General features: G+C 53.7%; 1 protein-coding gene and 1 long non-coding RNA gene across 5 annotated transcripts in view; one reads left to right on the forward strand and one right to left on the reverse strand.

The window, feature by feature from the left end:
• Window positions 1–11,175, reverse strand: part of EDA (ectodysplasin A) — a 65,486-nt gene extending 54,311 nt beyond the window's left edge. For all 4 annotated transcript variants that reach the window (XM_027726064.2, XM_027726055.2, XM_027726044.2 and 1 more), the window contains exon 1: window positions 10,820–11,175. In XM_027726064.2, the coding sequence (XP_027581865.1) occupies window positions 10,820–11,092 (273 nt within the window). In that variant the 5' untranslated portion in view covers window positions 11,093–11,175. The remainder of the gene's footprint in view (window positions 1–10,819) is intronic.
• Window positions 11,176–11,569: 394 nt separating this feature from the next.
• Window positions 11,570–14,709, forward strand: LOC120322548. Its single transcript, XR_005562317.1, has 2 exons — window positions 11,570–11,880; window positions 14,414–14,709. It is a non-coding gene; the product is annotated as an uncharacterized LOC120322548 (long non-coding RNA).
• Window positions 14,710–16,036: the final 1,327 nt, after the last annotated feature.

Here is a 16,036-nt window from a genome sequence, read left to right on the forward strand (position 1 = left end):
ACCCTTTGGACCAGCTTCATTCCAGTGCCTTTCTGCATCATGTAAAATCACATTGAAATCAGGGGGAGCAGCTGGATCAGGACCAACATCACCACTTTAAAATCTGAAATAACCTATTTTTCCTGATTTTTCAAGTCAAAGTGTCCCTAATTCTCACAAATGCAGCTTTACTTCATTCTCCAAACACAAAAAACGACCAGGACAGAGAGAATGGTGGATGAGCATGTGGCACAGCACACTGATCCTGCCAGAAACATTTATTACTATTTAATAACACTTAAGACCAATTCCAGCCCCAGCACGAGGTAATGGTGAAGTCCAGCTGGGGTGGGGGTGCAATAACTTTTGGGGTCACAGCAAGGGCTGCAAAAGTTACTCCCCTCCACCCCTTCCAAACTCAGTTTTTACTGCCCAAATCAAATGTTTTCCTTTAGTTGTTTTTAAACCACCTTTTAGAGCCCCACAGACTAAAGTTAGAAAGCATCACGCAAAAAACGTTCAATTCCAGTGTTTTTAAAACTGTTTCATGCACTATCTCACCACACTTGGCCTCGCTCCAATTAACCACTAAATGCCAAGGAGTCAAACAAAAGAGCAAAAAATCATTTGTTATCTCGAAGCTGCATCTGCTGACGAACTCTGCAGTGGGTTTTTGTTGCTATTGTTCTCCAGGTTTGGGCTCTTTGAGTACTTAACGATAACAAAATCGTTAGGTAAATATGTCAGGAGACCTTCCCTGTCAGTCGTCGCCTCGGGGTGTGATTTCTGTTCACAGACATAAAAATTTTTGCTATTTGCCAGATTTCAGATAGCAAACTTGGATCCCCTGGGAGATACCTGGCGCTGCTCTTGTGCACCCGCAGCAGGAATATTTAACTGCTTCAGTACCTGGTGCTGACACGCAGCTCGGAGCCACACGGGACCTCCTCTGGGACCTGACCAAATGTAACTGCCCCAACCTCCCCCATCAGAATTATCATTTATAAATTGGGTTTTCAGCATCTTCAGACATGGAAAAATATGGTCGTGAGTCAGGAGGACCCATCAGCAGGGAAGCTCACGGTCAGGGGTCTCTGGAGGTGTTCTCCTGAACCCACCTGCAGCCACCTGCACACAACTGGGCTCAGAAAGTCTTCTTTAGGAACCAGCTAGCTAATGTTTCAGCCAAAATCCCTCCCTGGTCCAATATCTAGGTACCAGAGGGGAAGAACTTGAGTTATTCTCAGCTTAACGTGACAATCAGTCCTCACCTCAGCCAGGGGACTGCAGAGAGTTCCAACAGCCCTTGCACGAGGTGCTGCTGTCTGGAAGGGGGGCAAGGGTGGAGGGAAGGGGATGGGAAGCATCACTAAGGCACTGAGAACCCCCAAATATCATATCACTTCCAAACAGCCCAGTCATCCTGCAAAGCAGGAGAAAAGCAGCCCAGCAGCTTAGGGAGGAAAGAGTTGACAGCTCTTTGCTGTATCCAGCGTCATTTTCCTTGGCAAATCCAGGCTGTTGTTGGAGGCTTGCGCCAGCCGAGCTGAGCCTGCAGGAGCAACACTTTGTATTTAACACTTGAAGACCTCAACTCCCCAGAGCTCATCCCATGGCCCCATCCCGGCCGGCACACGGGGTCGGCACACGTGGGACCAGCCCTGGCACCACACACGGAGCCAGGCCCTGCCCAGGCCCTGCAGCCACACACGGGAGTGGGAATCACGTGTCGTGCACGTGTGTTTGGAGAGGGATCCTGCTTTTACAGGGATGTGCTGCTCTCCCCTTGGAGTGTGCACCGGCGGCCGTGCCCGCTCCGGGGCTTCACCACCGGCTGGGAATTCGCAGCAGGGGTGATGCCAAGGTACCAGCAGGAAGCTGTGGAGCCCAGCCCAACTCCCAGAGTCCATGGCACAGTGGTTTAGGGATTTAGGGATTCCCCTGCTCCATCTGCTGCTCGTGCTGAGCCCAAAATGAGAACCTTAAAGCTCATCCAGTCCCACCCCCTGCCATGGGCAGGGACACCTTCCACTAGCCCAGGTTGTTCCAAGCCCCATCCAACCTGGCCTTGGACATTTCCAGGCATGGGGTGGCCACAGCTTCTCTGGGCAACCTGTGCCAGGGCCTCACCACCTCACAGGGAAGAATTCCTTCCCAATATCTCATTTAAATCAACCCTCTTTAGTTTAAACCCATCACCCCTTGTCCTTGCACCCCCAAGTTCTAAGCAGACCAGGAAACTGTGGACGAGCCGTATTCTGAGCCAAAACAGCTCTTGTCAACAACAGGAGAAAACTCCAAGTTGGCAATAAAGATATTGCTAAATAGAAAATTTAATAATCCTTTAAAAATGGCAATTAACATCTTTTAACTTTGCCTTCCCCCCCACCATAGAAAAGGTCTCCTTTTGACCTCAAAAATCTCCCAAAATTTACTCCAGTAGCATATGGAGGTAACTCCTGGTTGGCTCCTCTTGCCCTTGGATGGGATCACTCCCTTTCCCAGCAAGAGTTAACACCCCAGACTGAGCAAGCACCAACAAGCCCTTCCACAGCCCCAAGGCAGCCAACTACTCATTGAGTTCATTATCACTAAAAAGATACAAACAGCTGCAGTATAAAACCCAACTATTTTCTTTATGGGTTTTCATCCTGCTCTCTAGATGCACCTCATCAGCTGCACGTCCAGCAATTCTCAGTTAGAGCTGATTTTTCTGCCGCAGGGTATGTTTTATGGGAAAATGTGAGAATTTCAGCTTTCCAGGTAGAACTGTTGCCTCCCCTGCAGCCCCGGGAACAGCAGCAAAGCAAAAAATTACAATAAACCCCTCACTTTCGAGTCTGAACTGTCTCATCCTCTCAGCATCAAGGCAGGTTGGCAACAGTGCCAGCTACCAGTTTTAAATGCTTTATCCTACTTTCCTATCCCATGGGAAAATTAGAATAAAGTGCTGGTAAAGGGTAGCGGTAGCTCAGCAATTTGTTTGCAAAGTTAAGGAAATAATTGCTCCAAAATTATTTCCTGGATTAATTTCACCGAGCCCAGCACGTGGAGAAGACTGGAAGGATCATACAAAGTCTGTTTAGGCCATTAGTGCCTGTCCCCCACAGTGTCCCCATCCCCACACCTTCCTGGGAAACCCAGGGAAAGCCGCTGACGCTTCATAGATCAGATAATAAAAGGAAGGATTCAAAGATTTATTTCTTTTTAGAAAATATAAATATTATTATCAATAATGATATTCAAATACTTTGATTTTTTTCCCCTGCTGGACAGGACACACTGGTGTTCTCACCCCTCTGGGAAGGAATGCAAACATCAGTCGATTAAAATAAAAAGCAGAAAAGGGAGAAGAGACAGCAGGGAACTTGCTCAGAGAAGCTGTAGAAGTGTCCAAGGCCAGGTTGGACGGGGCTTGGAGCAACCTGGGATAGTGGAAAGTGTCCCTGCTCATGGCAGGGGGCGGAACAAGATGGGCTTTAAGGTCCTTCCCAACCCAAACCATTCCATGATTCTGTGATTAGGCAGCACCAAACCCAACACAGCATGTCCCCAACTCTCCCACCCACATAAGATTTACAGTTCCAGAGTCGGTATCTGCTCCTGCTCCGAGGTGGGTTTTACTTCCAATGCTGCCTTAATAAACATCCTCGCTGTCTCCCCCTCCAAGGTGCTTTGTTCTCCGGAGAGGCTGAAAGCCCGGAGGTGCCAGGAATTGCAAGGAGGGATTAAAGGACAAAGGGCCAGCCCCCCACTGCCCTGGGATGGGATTTAACCCACTGTGTCACCACCTGGGACACCGGGCACTGCCAAGGAGGGGAAACACCGGAGACAGGGAGGGTCTGACCTCCCAAAGCCACATCTGCATCCTCCCTGTGGCTGTGCTGGCCCAAACTGAGCCCACGCCTGGGTTAAGCCAGAGGTAGCTCTGGCAGGAGGGTGAGCCTTCCCCAGCCCCCTCCTCCTCCTCACTGCTCCTGGAAGCAGCCAGCAGCTCCCAGCCCTTGTATCCATGTCCTGCTGCAACGTGCAGTGACCACAGCCCCGAGCAGCACAACACAACCCTGGCCATGGCACAACACCATCGGGAAACGTCCACCCCGGCACAGCCACACAACGCTCACCGCAGCAAAGCCACCACAGCACAGCCACCCACCACAGTGCCACACCAGTCATCCCCTCATGGTGCAGCACTCACCACAGTGCCACACCAGTCATCCCCTCATGGTGCAGCACCCACCACAGTGCCATGCCAGTCATCCCCTCATGGTGCAGCACCCACCAGGGTACAGCCACCCAATGCCTGCTGCTGCAAAGCCACTGAGCTCAGCCCCATGCCATGCAATGACCCCCGATCCCGATGGATCCCTCGCAGCTCAGCACATTCCAGGATTCCATGCCATGCAGCACAGTCCTGTCCCATGAAACACTGGCCATTTCAAAGCCATACAAAAAAACCCCACGACGTGCAACCCTGGGCCGAGCAACTCAACCCCAGGCCATGCAGTGCCTCCTGTTGCAAAGCCACGTGACTCCACACCACACCATGCAGCGAGAGCCCAGGCCACACAACACCCTGCCATGCAATGCCCTCAGTTGCCAAGCCATGCAATGCATCTCCGTGACATGCAACCCCCACCACTGCAAAGCCACACGACCCAATGCCCACCGCTGTTCTCCCACACCTCTCCCGACACACTCCGGAACAAACTCCCGAACAAACCCTAGAGGAGGCTCGTGCTGGTGCCAGGGCCCATCGCTGCCCGGTTCCTCCTCACTCCGTGCAGAGCTGAAGCACTCACAGCCTCCCATCCCATCTCCAGTCGCTGCCGTTTCTCCCGGTGCCCGAGCGCAGAGCCTGGCGAGCCAAGGTGCAGCCCCGAGGTGCAGCCCCGGCAGGAGGATCCTGGCACTCCCCATTTGGAAGGAGTTACAGCCCTGGCACCCCATCAATGTGATCCTGCCTCGTTAGTACTTTGCACTTACGGCAGCATTTCATTTGGGCTTATGGAAAGAGCTCATTTTCACAGGCACCCATCTGGGAGTGATTATTCCTGCTGTAGTAGCATCCAGGCCCGACTGGCATCGGCACCATTAGCACACAAAAACCAGAGTTTAACAAGAGAGCACTTACCACTGCAACCACCCCATAAAGGCACTTAACTATGTTAAAATTGCATCCAAATCTCCCTGTAATTCCACGCTTGTGCACAATGGATCCTGACAGATTACACCTCTTCAGAGACACACTTACCACTCACTCACTGCACGGAATTTACTCAGTGCTTCACATCCCCAAGCCCCCTCAGCCTCTCCCAGACCGGCTACCTTCTGCAGCCAGACACCTCTAAAAATAACATCCTCCTAAAGTGTTGAAAGATATTAAAATATAAAGCCATTAACATATAATAAGACTGGAATGAGAGCTCCGCATGCTCTGAAGCTCTCAGAGTTTGGCTTCCAGTCAAGAAAAATATATTGGATTAGTATGAGAGCAAAATTAGGATGGTGTGCAGTTTAATTAGCATTACAAGACACTACATGTGTATGGGAGAGCAGAGAAGATTTATGTTATTATGTGGTAAGAAAAATAACGTTAAAATGTTAGAATAATACGGGTTTGATACGGCGCTATGTACTCCGGGGTTAAGGGAAAGATAACTCCGGAATGCCACTGAGTGTTCTTAAAAACCCAGGTTTGAGGGTTTGCCAGTGAACTCCTCAAAAAATTGTGGAAAAACCCTGCAATTTGGTCACGAGTCGGTCAAACACTCTGGCAACAACAACGGTCTCCGTCAAGGAATTCAATAAACACTGGTAAAACATCCTGGTCCTCACACAAAGTCACAGTACTAGTGCTTCACAGAACCAGCAGAAAATAGAAATAAAGCAAACACAGCTCAGCTGGGGAAGGGGATGATGGGGCAGAGCTGGCAAGAGCCTGGAAGGGAAGGAAGCGCCGTGCTTCGATTGCATGCTCCCTGCTGCCCTGGTGTTATTCCTCTGTTAATCACATTCCTCTGTTTCCAGCAAGACATCAGCATCCCCACTCTCCTCCATAAGCTGCAGCCCATCCTCCTCTCCTTCCTGGGCATCACTGGATTCACCTCACAGTTGTTCCCAGCAGCCACAGCTGCCTGCACTCCCCGGGTCAATAATCCCTGTGATGCCAACAGAAGCTTCAAGACAGCAGTTGGAATTTATATTTCATATTTCCCAGCTGCTTCATTTCTCCCAGAGGTGAGATTTTTCTCTGTTTACCTCCTCACTATTCCCATCTTCCCACACTTTGAGGGTGTCCCTGGCAAGATGCATCCACGGCCACCCTGTGCTCAGACATTCCAAAGCCACAGCTACTTTTTTTCCTCCCTTTTCCGAAGCAGAGTTCCTAAGCTCCAGCCCTCACAGTGAACAGCTCGGGAGTGGTGACATCCCACCACATACAACACAGTGTCCATCCCACCTGCTCAGTGTCAGGGGGCACAAGGAATGGTACCCAAACAGCATCATAAATCTGGGAATAAGGATGCTGGGAAGGTCCTGTTAGAGTTGAAGATGTCCCTGCCCATGGCAGCGGGGTTGGACTCCATGGCCTCGAGAGGTCCCTTCCACCCCAAAGCCTTCTGTGATTCTACAGTTCCAGGGACCAGCCAGGCTGTCTGCACACAGCCAAAGGAGACAGCTCCTGCTCACACCAGGAATTAACACCACAATACACACGGGGATGCACCTCCAACCCCCGGGGCACAGCTCATGCTGTATTGAATTTCCCAGTGGATGTAGCACATCAGATTTTGTCTGGAATATTCATAGGCATAGCAGCAGGAATATGTTTTCTATCTGATATCAGGCAGCCCCCCCTTCCTGCGCAGACCCTTGGGCAGCCTCTGGAATGTCTGTGGAGGACAGGCACTACTGAGGCTGGAATGAAGGCAACCAGAGCCCAGCATTAACCAGACAGAGCTCTGTGGGCTCCTTTACTGCCCTGTGAGAGCCTCCTCCAGCTACAACCAGGACCACGAAGTGGAATTCGAGGGAAAACCCACCATAAATCACATCCCTAATCACCATCTTGCTTCTGCACGGACCTGGCATTTCCATAACCCAGGATCAGAGTTGTGAAATCCCAACACACATGTCCTGAGCAGGTATTTAAAGGTCTGAGCCTGCAGGACAGCGTGCAGAGGCCGCTGATGCTGGAGAAGTGTTTCCAGGGCACTCTGCTCAAAGCTTTCAGCACATGGCCAGGTTTCAGTTTGGCCCCAATCCATCACTGCCAGTGCAGCCTCCTGGCTCAGGAAGCAGGTACCAGACAGAGGGATGAAGGTGCATGGATGAGCTACAGGTATGCTCAGGGTGGGAGAAGCCTCTGGAGCAGCTTTTACACCTTTAGACCCTTTGACAACACATTGTGCCAATCAAACCCGCCTCTGACTCAGGAGCTGGGACTGACAAGAAAGGGCAAAACAACTGCACTTTCACACTGGTGAGGGAAAAGAAAGGAAGAAATTCTTCCCTGTGAGGGTGGGGAGGCCCTGGTACAGGTTGTCCAGAAAAGCTGTGGCTGCCCCATCCCTGGAAGTGTCCAAGGCCAGGTTGGACGGGGCTTGGAGCAACCTGGGCTAGTGGAAGGTGTCCCTGCCCATGGCAGGGGTGGATCTGGGTGAGCTTTGAGGTCCCTTCCAACCCAAACCATTCCAGGATTCTCTGTAAGTCAGGAGTGCCAATGTGAGCACTACTCAAAAGCGGGAGCATCCCGTGTTAAAAAGGTGAGGAGCAGAGACCAGGAACAGACACCATGGCACAGAGGAAGGTGAACACTGGGAACAGAACTGCTGCTCAGCACATTTTTTTGGATGACTCAGCACTGCCCTCCCCCCCTCCCCCAGCTGCAAGCGCCTCCACAATTAGTTTGATTCGACAGAACTGATGGTATTTGATCCCATTCCAAAGCCAGCCTTTGGCAGCTTTTCTGCCTGTCTCGGGACACTCTCAGGGCACACGCTCCGCTTGGCATTGGCCAAAAAACATGTTTTGGCAGAAACGTGGCACGACACAGATTTGGTTGGAGAAACAGCGCAGGAACAATGCTCTGCACAGCTCAGATATTACAGGGGTGATTTTTTGACAGCAAGATACAATTTAATTTAGGCATAAAATACTCCAAAGGGCAGGAAGCAGTGCCCTGCTGCGGATCTCCATGAGTGGAGCCACAAGCAAAATGCTCAACAGAATCCCTCTCCCATCCCACAGCACACCCACCCGAAGGGATTATCTGGATTTTATCCAACCAGCCAAGGTTGAAGGCACCAGTGCTCCCCAAACCCGCTCTTGCACCTCAGAGCACTCGAAGAGTCGATGAATTAAAGCAGCACTAACAAACCCCTCATCTCGCAGCCAACGTGGTGATGCAACAGCCGGCGGGTTCTGGGACAAAGATGTGGACTACAATGCCTCACCCTCTGCCATGAAAAACTGCCCTTGGATCCTAAATGAGTTACATATTTGGATACCCTGTAAGATAGGGAAGCGGGGCCTTATCGAGCTGCCAAATCTCACTCCTGTCATGAGGTCATTTCTGGCACGTGGCCAGGTGAGATTTCAGCCAAAATCTCGGTGCTGACCATCGCTCCCCATCCTTCCCCCCCTCGCTCCTCTTCCTCCTGCCTCAGGTCAGGAAGGCGGGGGAAAATAAAATAATTAAAAAATAAAGAAAAAAAGGGTCAGGAAGGGCAGCGTCTTTTGTTTTTAAACCAGCCTGTACAATCACAACACACACACACTCATTACTCAGTCTCTTCATTGAGGACACTTCACACAGCTGAGGGGCGGTTTGAGGGCTCAGAGCACCACGGTTTTTGGGATGCCAGGTACCCCCCAACACACCCCAACTCTGACCGTGGCCCCCAGCAGAGAAATGTCATCGACCAGATCTCCTGAATTAATTATTTAGTAATTTTGGCTTCATTTTTGCAAGCATCACGTGCACGGGACCACAGTTTGGGTTTACAGCAGCACAGCTCGGAAAAGCTTCGAGGAACCCCACACGCCCCCTGAAGCTTGATGATAACTTTCTGAGTAAAGCTGTTTGCAAACACCTCGTTTCATTGCTTTAACCATCGAAGGGATGTACTCACAGCACCCCAGGACGTGGAAAGTGGTTGTTTTTAGCTGCACATCAACTCAAGTAAATGGCAAGGCAGAAAACTCAGCACGGAATGGGGTGAGCAGCACTACTACAAATCCCATTAATCAGACGTTGTCACGGCAGTTCCCAACCGGGGCAGTGAGGTGCCAGCGCTCTGGACATTCAGCCTTCCCCATGTCCCCACTACCAGGAAACTTCCTCTCACAACCAACTCCTTCCATACATCCCAAAGAATTTTCCATCTTAAGCCTGACAGGCCAGATGTGAAAGAAAGAAATAAATAATTAGTGTTACCTTATCTGGAGTACGTCAGCTGTACCAGCAATGCCTGGATTTCCATACGCATCCCGAGACAAATTACCTAACGCTGTAATTTATGAACGTCTCAAGTATTTGCCCTGGTATTTCATTATGCACTCGCTGGAAAGAAGAGCTCTAAAGACTAAACAGATCCAGCACGATAACACGAAAGGCACTCCAGCCGCGTGCTATTCCAAGGCAACCCAAGAATCCCAGCACGACATCGAGCTGCTCCGGCTCACTTAGTGTTGACACTACCGAGGCAGAGAAGGGAGAACAGAGAGCCATGACCCGAGAGCTCGGGTTCCCTCCGGTTCAGCGCTTAACTGGGATTTTATTGTGGGAAGCTGCGGGATCCGGCAGCGGTGGAAGCGCAGCCCGGCTTTCCCGGGGGCAGCCGAGGCCGGCGCGGCGGAACCGCTGCCCGCTGCCAAGTGGGAGGAAGAGTTCCCAAACTCGCCGCTTTATCAAAGCTATTTTTGTCCTTCCTCCCCCCACACTGATAAGTAGCAGGGCGAGGACCGCCGGGGTGCTGGGGTTTGGCGTCTCCCCCCGAAACCCCGCTGGGACACCCCCGGCAAAGCCACCCGGCACCTTTGGGGAGCGGACCATCCGCTCGGGAGGCTCAAGGGGGAGGAAACTCCTTCCTCCAGCTTATCCTGCTCGCAGCGAAGTTTCGTGCCTGGAAAAAATGAGCTAAGTTTGCGAGCGGAGGCCCCAGCTCCGCTCCAGCCCTCCGGAGGCTCTCGGGACAGGCGACCCCCCCGGGGGCTCAGGACAGCCGTGGGGACAACCGGGAGACAGATGCCAACCTGTCCTGCACAGAGTCAGGAGCTGCTGCAGGGGGGACACCGGGGCATCACGGGCAAGGCTGTGCACCTGGGTTGAGGGGGAACTGAGATAACGAAACCCACCCCAGCTGGAGGGAGGGGAGCGAGCGGAGGGCGATGCGGGACTGGGATCCCCCGCACACCACGGCTACGGGGTGACCTGTGCGGGGCTCCCCGGCCGCTGCACCCGCGCCCGGGGGTCCCCCAAGGGCCGGGGCAAAGCCGCTGCCCTCGGCCAGGGCTGGGCTATCGGGAGCGGGTTCGACACGGCGGGGCTGTCGCTACAGGGAGGAGGCGGCAGCAGGTGGAGCGCGGACGGTCCCGCAGCCCCGTCACCCCAGCCCGGGCGAGGGAACCCGCGCTCCCCCCGCGCTTCACCCGCGCACCAGAGTTTGGGGCTTCCTCCCTTTTCCAAGTAACCCCGACCGGGGGGCCGTTCCCAAGCGCCCCGGGGAGCGGCACCCGCGCCGGGGATGGACGGGGGACGGAGAGGGGATGGAGGGGACATGGATGGGGGATGGAGCCCGACACCGCGGTGTCCCCCGTCCCCGCCCGGACCCACCTGCTGGCGCCGCTCCGCGCCCTCGGCCGCTCTCTGCGGGCGGCCCGCGGCGGGGGCTCCGGGCGCTGCCGCCGTCCCGTCCCGTCGCGGCGGGGCCGCGGGCTGCGGGCCGCGGTCGCGGCGGAGCTCGGAGCGCAGCTCCAGGTAACAGCCCAGCGTCAGGACGTGCAGCGCCAGCGACAGCGCGAAGAAGCCGAGGAAGAGCCGCCAGCTGCCGCCGCCGCCGCAGGAGGAGCAGGCGCGGGCCGCCGCCGCCCTGCGCTCCGCGCCCATGGTGCGCTCGGGCGGAGCGGAGCCGAGCGGCCCCCGCGCTGCTGCTCCCGGGGCGCGCCGGGCACCGCGGGCTGCGCGGCCGGGCCGCCTGCCCCCGCCAGGGGGCGGGGCCGCGGGCACGGGGCGGGGCCCAGGCCGCGGGGCGGGGCCGAGGGGCGGGGAGGGACGGGGCCTGGCAGAGGATGGGGCGGGGCTTCGCCTCAGAGGGGCGGGACAAGGCGCTGGGGGGGCGGGGCTCCGCCGGGGAAGGGCCGTCGCGGCGCCCCGCCAGTGGGCGTGGCTTCGCCGGGGAGGGGCGGGGGCGGGGCGGGGCCCGGTTCGCCCGGTGGGCGGGACTTCGCCCGCGGCGGGGCGGGGCCGTGCTATGGGCGGGGCCAAGCGGAGCCGGAGCCCCGCCCCGCTGCGCGCGGGAGCCGCCCCGGGCCCGATCCTGATCCTGATCCCGATCCTAGTCCTGGTCCTCATCCTCCTGCCCACCAGCTCCCTCACCGGATCCCAGTAAAGCCCCCCGGCCCCTGGGTTGCTGGAACAGCGGCAGGAGGGCAGCGGGACCCTCCAGCTGAGCAGGGGGACCCCCAAACGAGCCTTTGCACCACGGGGAGCAGTTTATTGACCGTTTGTAGTCGAGGAAGCAACGTATCAAAAGGAGTCTGCAAAGTCTTCGCAGGTTCTATTACCAGTCAGAGGGTTTAATGGATAACGAGATAGATAATGAGATTAATAAGGTGCTGTGTGATGCTCACCTGCCACGGGCTGCAAGGAAATTTGGATCCAGCATTGGAAACTATGTGAGCAAACCAGAGAGGTGGCCTGACGAAAACAGAATGTGATTTGGAAAAATAAAAGGAAAAAAAGAATAAAATAAGTTGTTAATGTCAGGAGAGGAGGCTGTGAGGGGGAGGCAGGAGGTGGCACAGCTGAGGATTCCAGCTGGTTTTAGAGGATCTGATAATGCAGAGCGGGTCAGCTGGGGAAGGAAGTGCTGGGGAGGGATGTCAGAGCTGCCACCAGCTCTCCAGGAAGGGCCCTCTCACCAGGGACTGTCACCAGCACATCCCTGGGAATGGGGTCCTGATCCCCTGGGTGGGCTCGGGGAGCTGGGTGGTCCTGTGCAGGTCTGTGTTCCCATCATCCCAGAGGCAGGGTGAGGTTCCCACAGGGCTGTCCTTTCCAGCCCTTCCAAGTCCTGGAGCACATCGTCTGGGAATTTGTGGGGTCTTCATCCCACAGATCACAGCCATAGAGAGTCCAGTGGTGGCATTGTCCTGCCTTTGGGGAGGAGGACGGCCTTTTCCAGCCCTTCCTATCCTTGTTTTCCTGCAGTAGGGCTTTTCCTTCAAGTTTTGTGTCACAGACATGAAATTACATGAGAAGCCTCTGTTTTCATTTAAGAAAGAAATGTTTCCCTAATATTTGTGAAGAAAAAAACTGGAAGCATTAAGCTCTGCCAACTCCAACAACTGAGGAGCAGAAAGCAAATAAACACAAATGAACCCTCTGTTCAAAACTCCATAATTATTGTAGGAACATTCATAATTATTTGAGTGCTTAGTGTTGTTACTGGTTTTCACAGAAACACAGAATATCCTGAGTTGGAAGGGACCCACATGGATCATCGAAGTCCAACTGCTGCACCACCAAAATCCTGTTTTTCAAGGTCAAAATCCCAAACCGACCATAGACTGACTGACCCAGACTTGCAGTGGCCTCGTTCCATTTTCAAGAGTCATTTATGTTACTTTTAGAGTGAATTGTAGAGGTCAAGTCACCCCTGTGGTTGGGTCAGTGGGAAGACATGAGCTCACCTTTCCTGCCTGGATCTCACCAGGGACATTGGCCAAATCCTCAGACTGAGGGATTTCTGCCTCCTAGAGCAGATTGTTCAGCATCCCACTAATTAAAAAGGATTTAATTAATATATAATTAATATGTGTCTTCCCAGACCTGAGAGATCCTCATGCACGGACTGGTTGAGCCCCACAGTCGATGGTTCCACTGGTTCTCTGGTGGTTTATTTTCATTTCTCTTGTTCTGAACATTCATCCCCTTTCACTGCCACCCCTGATTAACTTTGTTACATGGATGAAGAACCAGGACTCCAAGGGGTCCTGGTCCAGGAGAAGCAGGAACCAGAGGACAGGGAAAAATGCAGAAGCAACAGGGATTCTCAATGCTACGGATGGGAAAATAAAGAACAGTCAGGAGGGTCCTTGGGAGGGCGGGCAGAGGCTGAGGAGGAGGACAACACTCAGAGGACATGTCTAGAATGACTTTTTCTCTTGATTCCCAAACTTGCTGTTTTTTTCCCATCATCCCCTTCCCATCCCAGCAGGATTTAACCAAAGGTGGGAGGAACCTGCTGTAGCTCAGGAGATCTCCCTTCCCTCTGGAACGGGTACAACTCTCTGCATAGCACAGGGCACTCCATGGCAGGTCCCAGCTCACCTCTCCATGTGAATTCCACAGATCTGGGAATCTCTCAGATGGATCTTGTAAAGCAGATCTGAGCCCATTCCGTATTGACGTTTTGGCAACAGCTGTAGTTTCTGCAGAGGCAACAGAGTCAATTTTAACATGTGTGACCTAAAAGCTTTGGAATTCCCGACTTTCCTTTGAGGAAAGCTCAGCTAAACTGCAGGAAAGCCATCCCTTAGTCTCTCAGTGGTGTCAGCAACAACGTGAGCACAATAAAGTCTCCTGAAACCTGAAGTCCTGGCGCGCCGACAGCGCATCCGCAGGCGTTTACAAGCCCTCAGGATGGAGGATCCTGGTTTTATAGAGTCTCCACGCAGCCCTACAATTACCATTCCTTTTCCCCAGTGAGATCTAAGATGTTCCATACAATCTGCTTTGCTTAAGACTGTTTTTTCAATAACTGTGAGCTCTGTCTGTGCAGGAAAGGTCTATTTGTGTCCAACTGCTCCCATAGGGGCACCGATTGAGTAATACATTTGTGTTATAAGAGCAAGAAGTACTAAGGAATTGTGTTCACAGGATGCCTCCTTCCTGGCTCCGTGCTATTCCAAGATTTTCCCTCTCTCTCACACCATCACTGTCTCTCTCTGATCATTCTCTGATCCCTCCCATTTTACTCCATGAATTCTTATAACATTTAGTTGCCCAGAGAAGCTGTGACTGCCTCATCCCTGGAAGTGTTCAAGGCCAGGCTGGAGAGGGCTTGGAGCAACTTGGGCTAGTGGAAGGTGGGAAGGTGGCAGGAGGTGGCACTGGATGGGCTTTTTACAGTGCATCCTTTTTACAGAGAATGAAAAATTGGTGTATTGACTCTTCCTGTGCTTATTTTCATGTTTTCCCCCTCAGAAATCAGAAAATTCTGACTTCTAAGAACCAGCAGCACACTGACACCTCATTCTCCTGCGCAGCCAAGCCCCTGCTCTGCTCTGAAGGAAGATGGAGGCCTGGTGGCTCCCTCAGCTCCCCTGTCCCATCACAGAACACGCGGGAGGAGGCTGGGCTGGGGAGGCTGAGCTCAGCCTAAACACAGCTTCTTCTAGAGGGGGTAACCAAGATGTTGCCGTTGGTTCTGTTGTATGTTTATTTATATGTTATTTGGTGCTAATGAAAACCAAATGTTCGGAATCTATTCAGTTCTTTAACTTTTATAGACTCATTGTCTTTATTTTCAACTGTGCAGCCGTCTCCCAGCCCACCCTCCCCCGGACTCATGGCAGTGCCGTCGGTGTCCGGCCTCAGCTGTGCTCTTACTCATCCTGGCTGGAACAATGATATTCCACACCACGTTATACAACCTCCCCGGTGCTGCCTCCTGCCCCCGACCCCTCGGCTCCCCACGGGCTCCCCACGGCCCCGGGGCCACGGGCAGGGCCAAGCCATTGTCCTGGGGGGTGCCGGTTTTGGGATCCGCCGGTGCCAGGGAAACAGGATACGATCTGTGCCTCGAGGAGAGATGTGATACATGAAAGGCACCCTTCCAGAGAGCCCAGAGCCCACGCTGCCCCTCGGAGCGGGGGCACCCGCTCACCAAGGAAGGGGAACCCTAACACTGAGCCTGGCCAGGAACCACGGGGAGGGGGCTCCTCTCCCCTGCCCCTTGGCAGGGCTTTCTCCAGGCTCCGGCATCCCTGGTGCCATGGTTTATTTTCTGTGGTGGTGTTGGGTCCTAGGTTGGGCTCGACCATCTCAGAGGTTTTTCCTGCGATTCTCCTGACCTGTTTCCCGGGGATTCGGTGCTCCTCAGGAAGCATCCCACCCAGCCACACTGTCCAGGTGGGAGAACTCCAAAGCAGACCCCTCCCGACCTAAACCAAACAGTGACACCCTCACAGCACAAGGGCCTGGCAGCTGCTCTGCCCACATCCCTGACAGCCCCTTCCAATGCCTGAAGGGGCTCCAGGAGAGCTGGAGAGGCACTTTGGACAAGGGGGAATGGCTTCCCACTGCCAGAGGGCAGGGGTACATTAGATTAGCACCATATTTTGGGCATAGGAAACTGGAACCTCAGTTTCAGGACCATTGTGTCTTCTCCTTCCAGAGGGAATTCTGACAGGAGAGGTCCTGGAAATCTCCTGCCCCAAGTTGGTGGTACATGTGCCTATTTCAACCTCCTTGGCTTCTGCTTTAAATTCCATGGATCATCCTTTGAGGTAATTTGTGCTGAGCATTAGCAAAGACAAATGTAAAGTGACCGAAATCCTCTGGAGATGGAGGAGGGCCACAGCCTGAGCTGCAGGATAGAATCCCAGGATGGTTTGGGTTGGATGGGACCGTAAAGTCATCCCATCCCACTCCCTGCCTTGGGCAGGGACAACTCCCACTGTCCCAGGTGGCTCCAAGCCTCGTCCAACCTGTCCTTGGACACTTCCAGGGATGGGGCAGCCACAGCTTCTCTGGGCAACCTGTGCCAGGGCCTCCCCACCCTCACAAGGAAGGATTTCTTCCCAGTATCCCATCTAACCCTGCCCT

The sequence above is a fragment of the Pipra filicauda genome, unplaced genomic scaffold (genome assembly GCF_003945595.2).
Source record: "Pipra filicauda isolate LSUMZ 115617 unplaced genomic scaffold, ASM394559v2 scaffold9_size5747161_pilon, whole genome shotgun sequence".
Lineage (NCBI taxonomy): Eukaryota > Metazoa > Chordata > Aves > Passeriformes > Pipridae > Pipra > Pipra filicauda.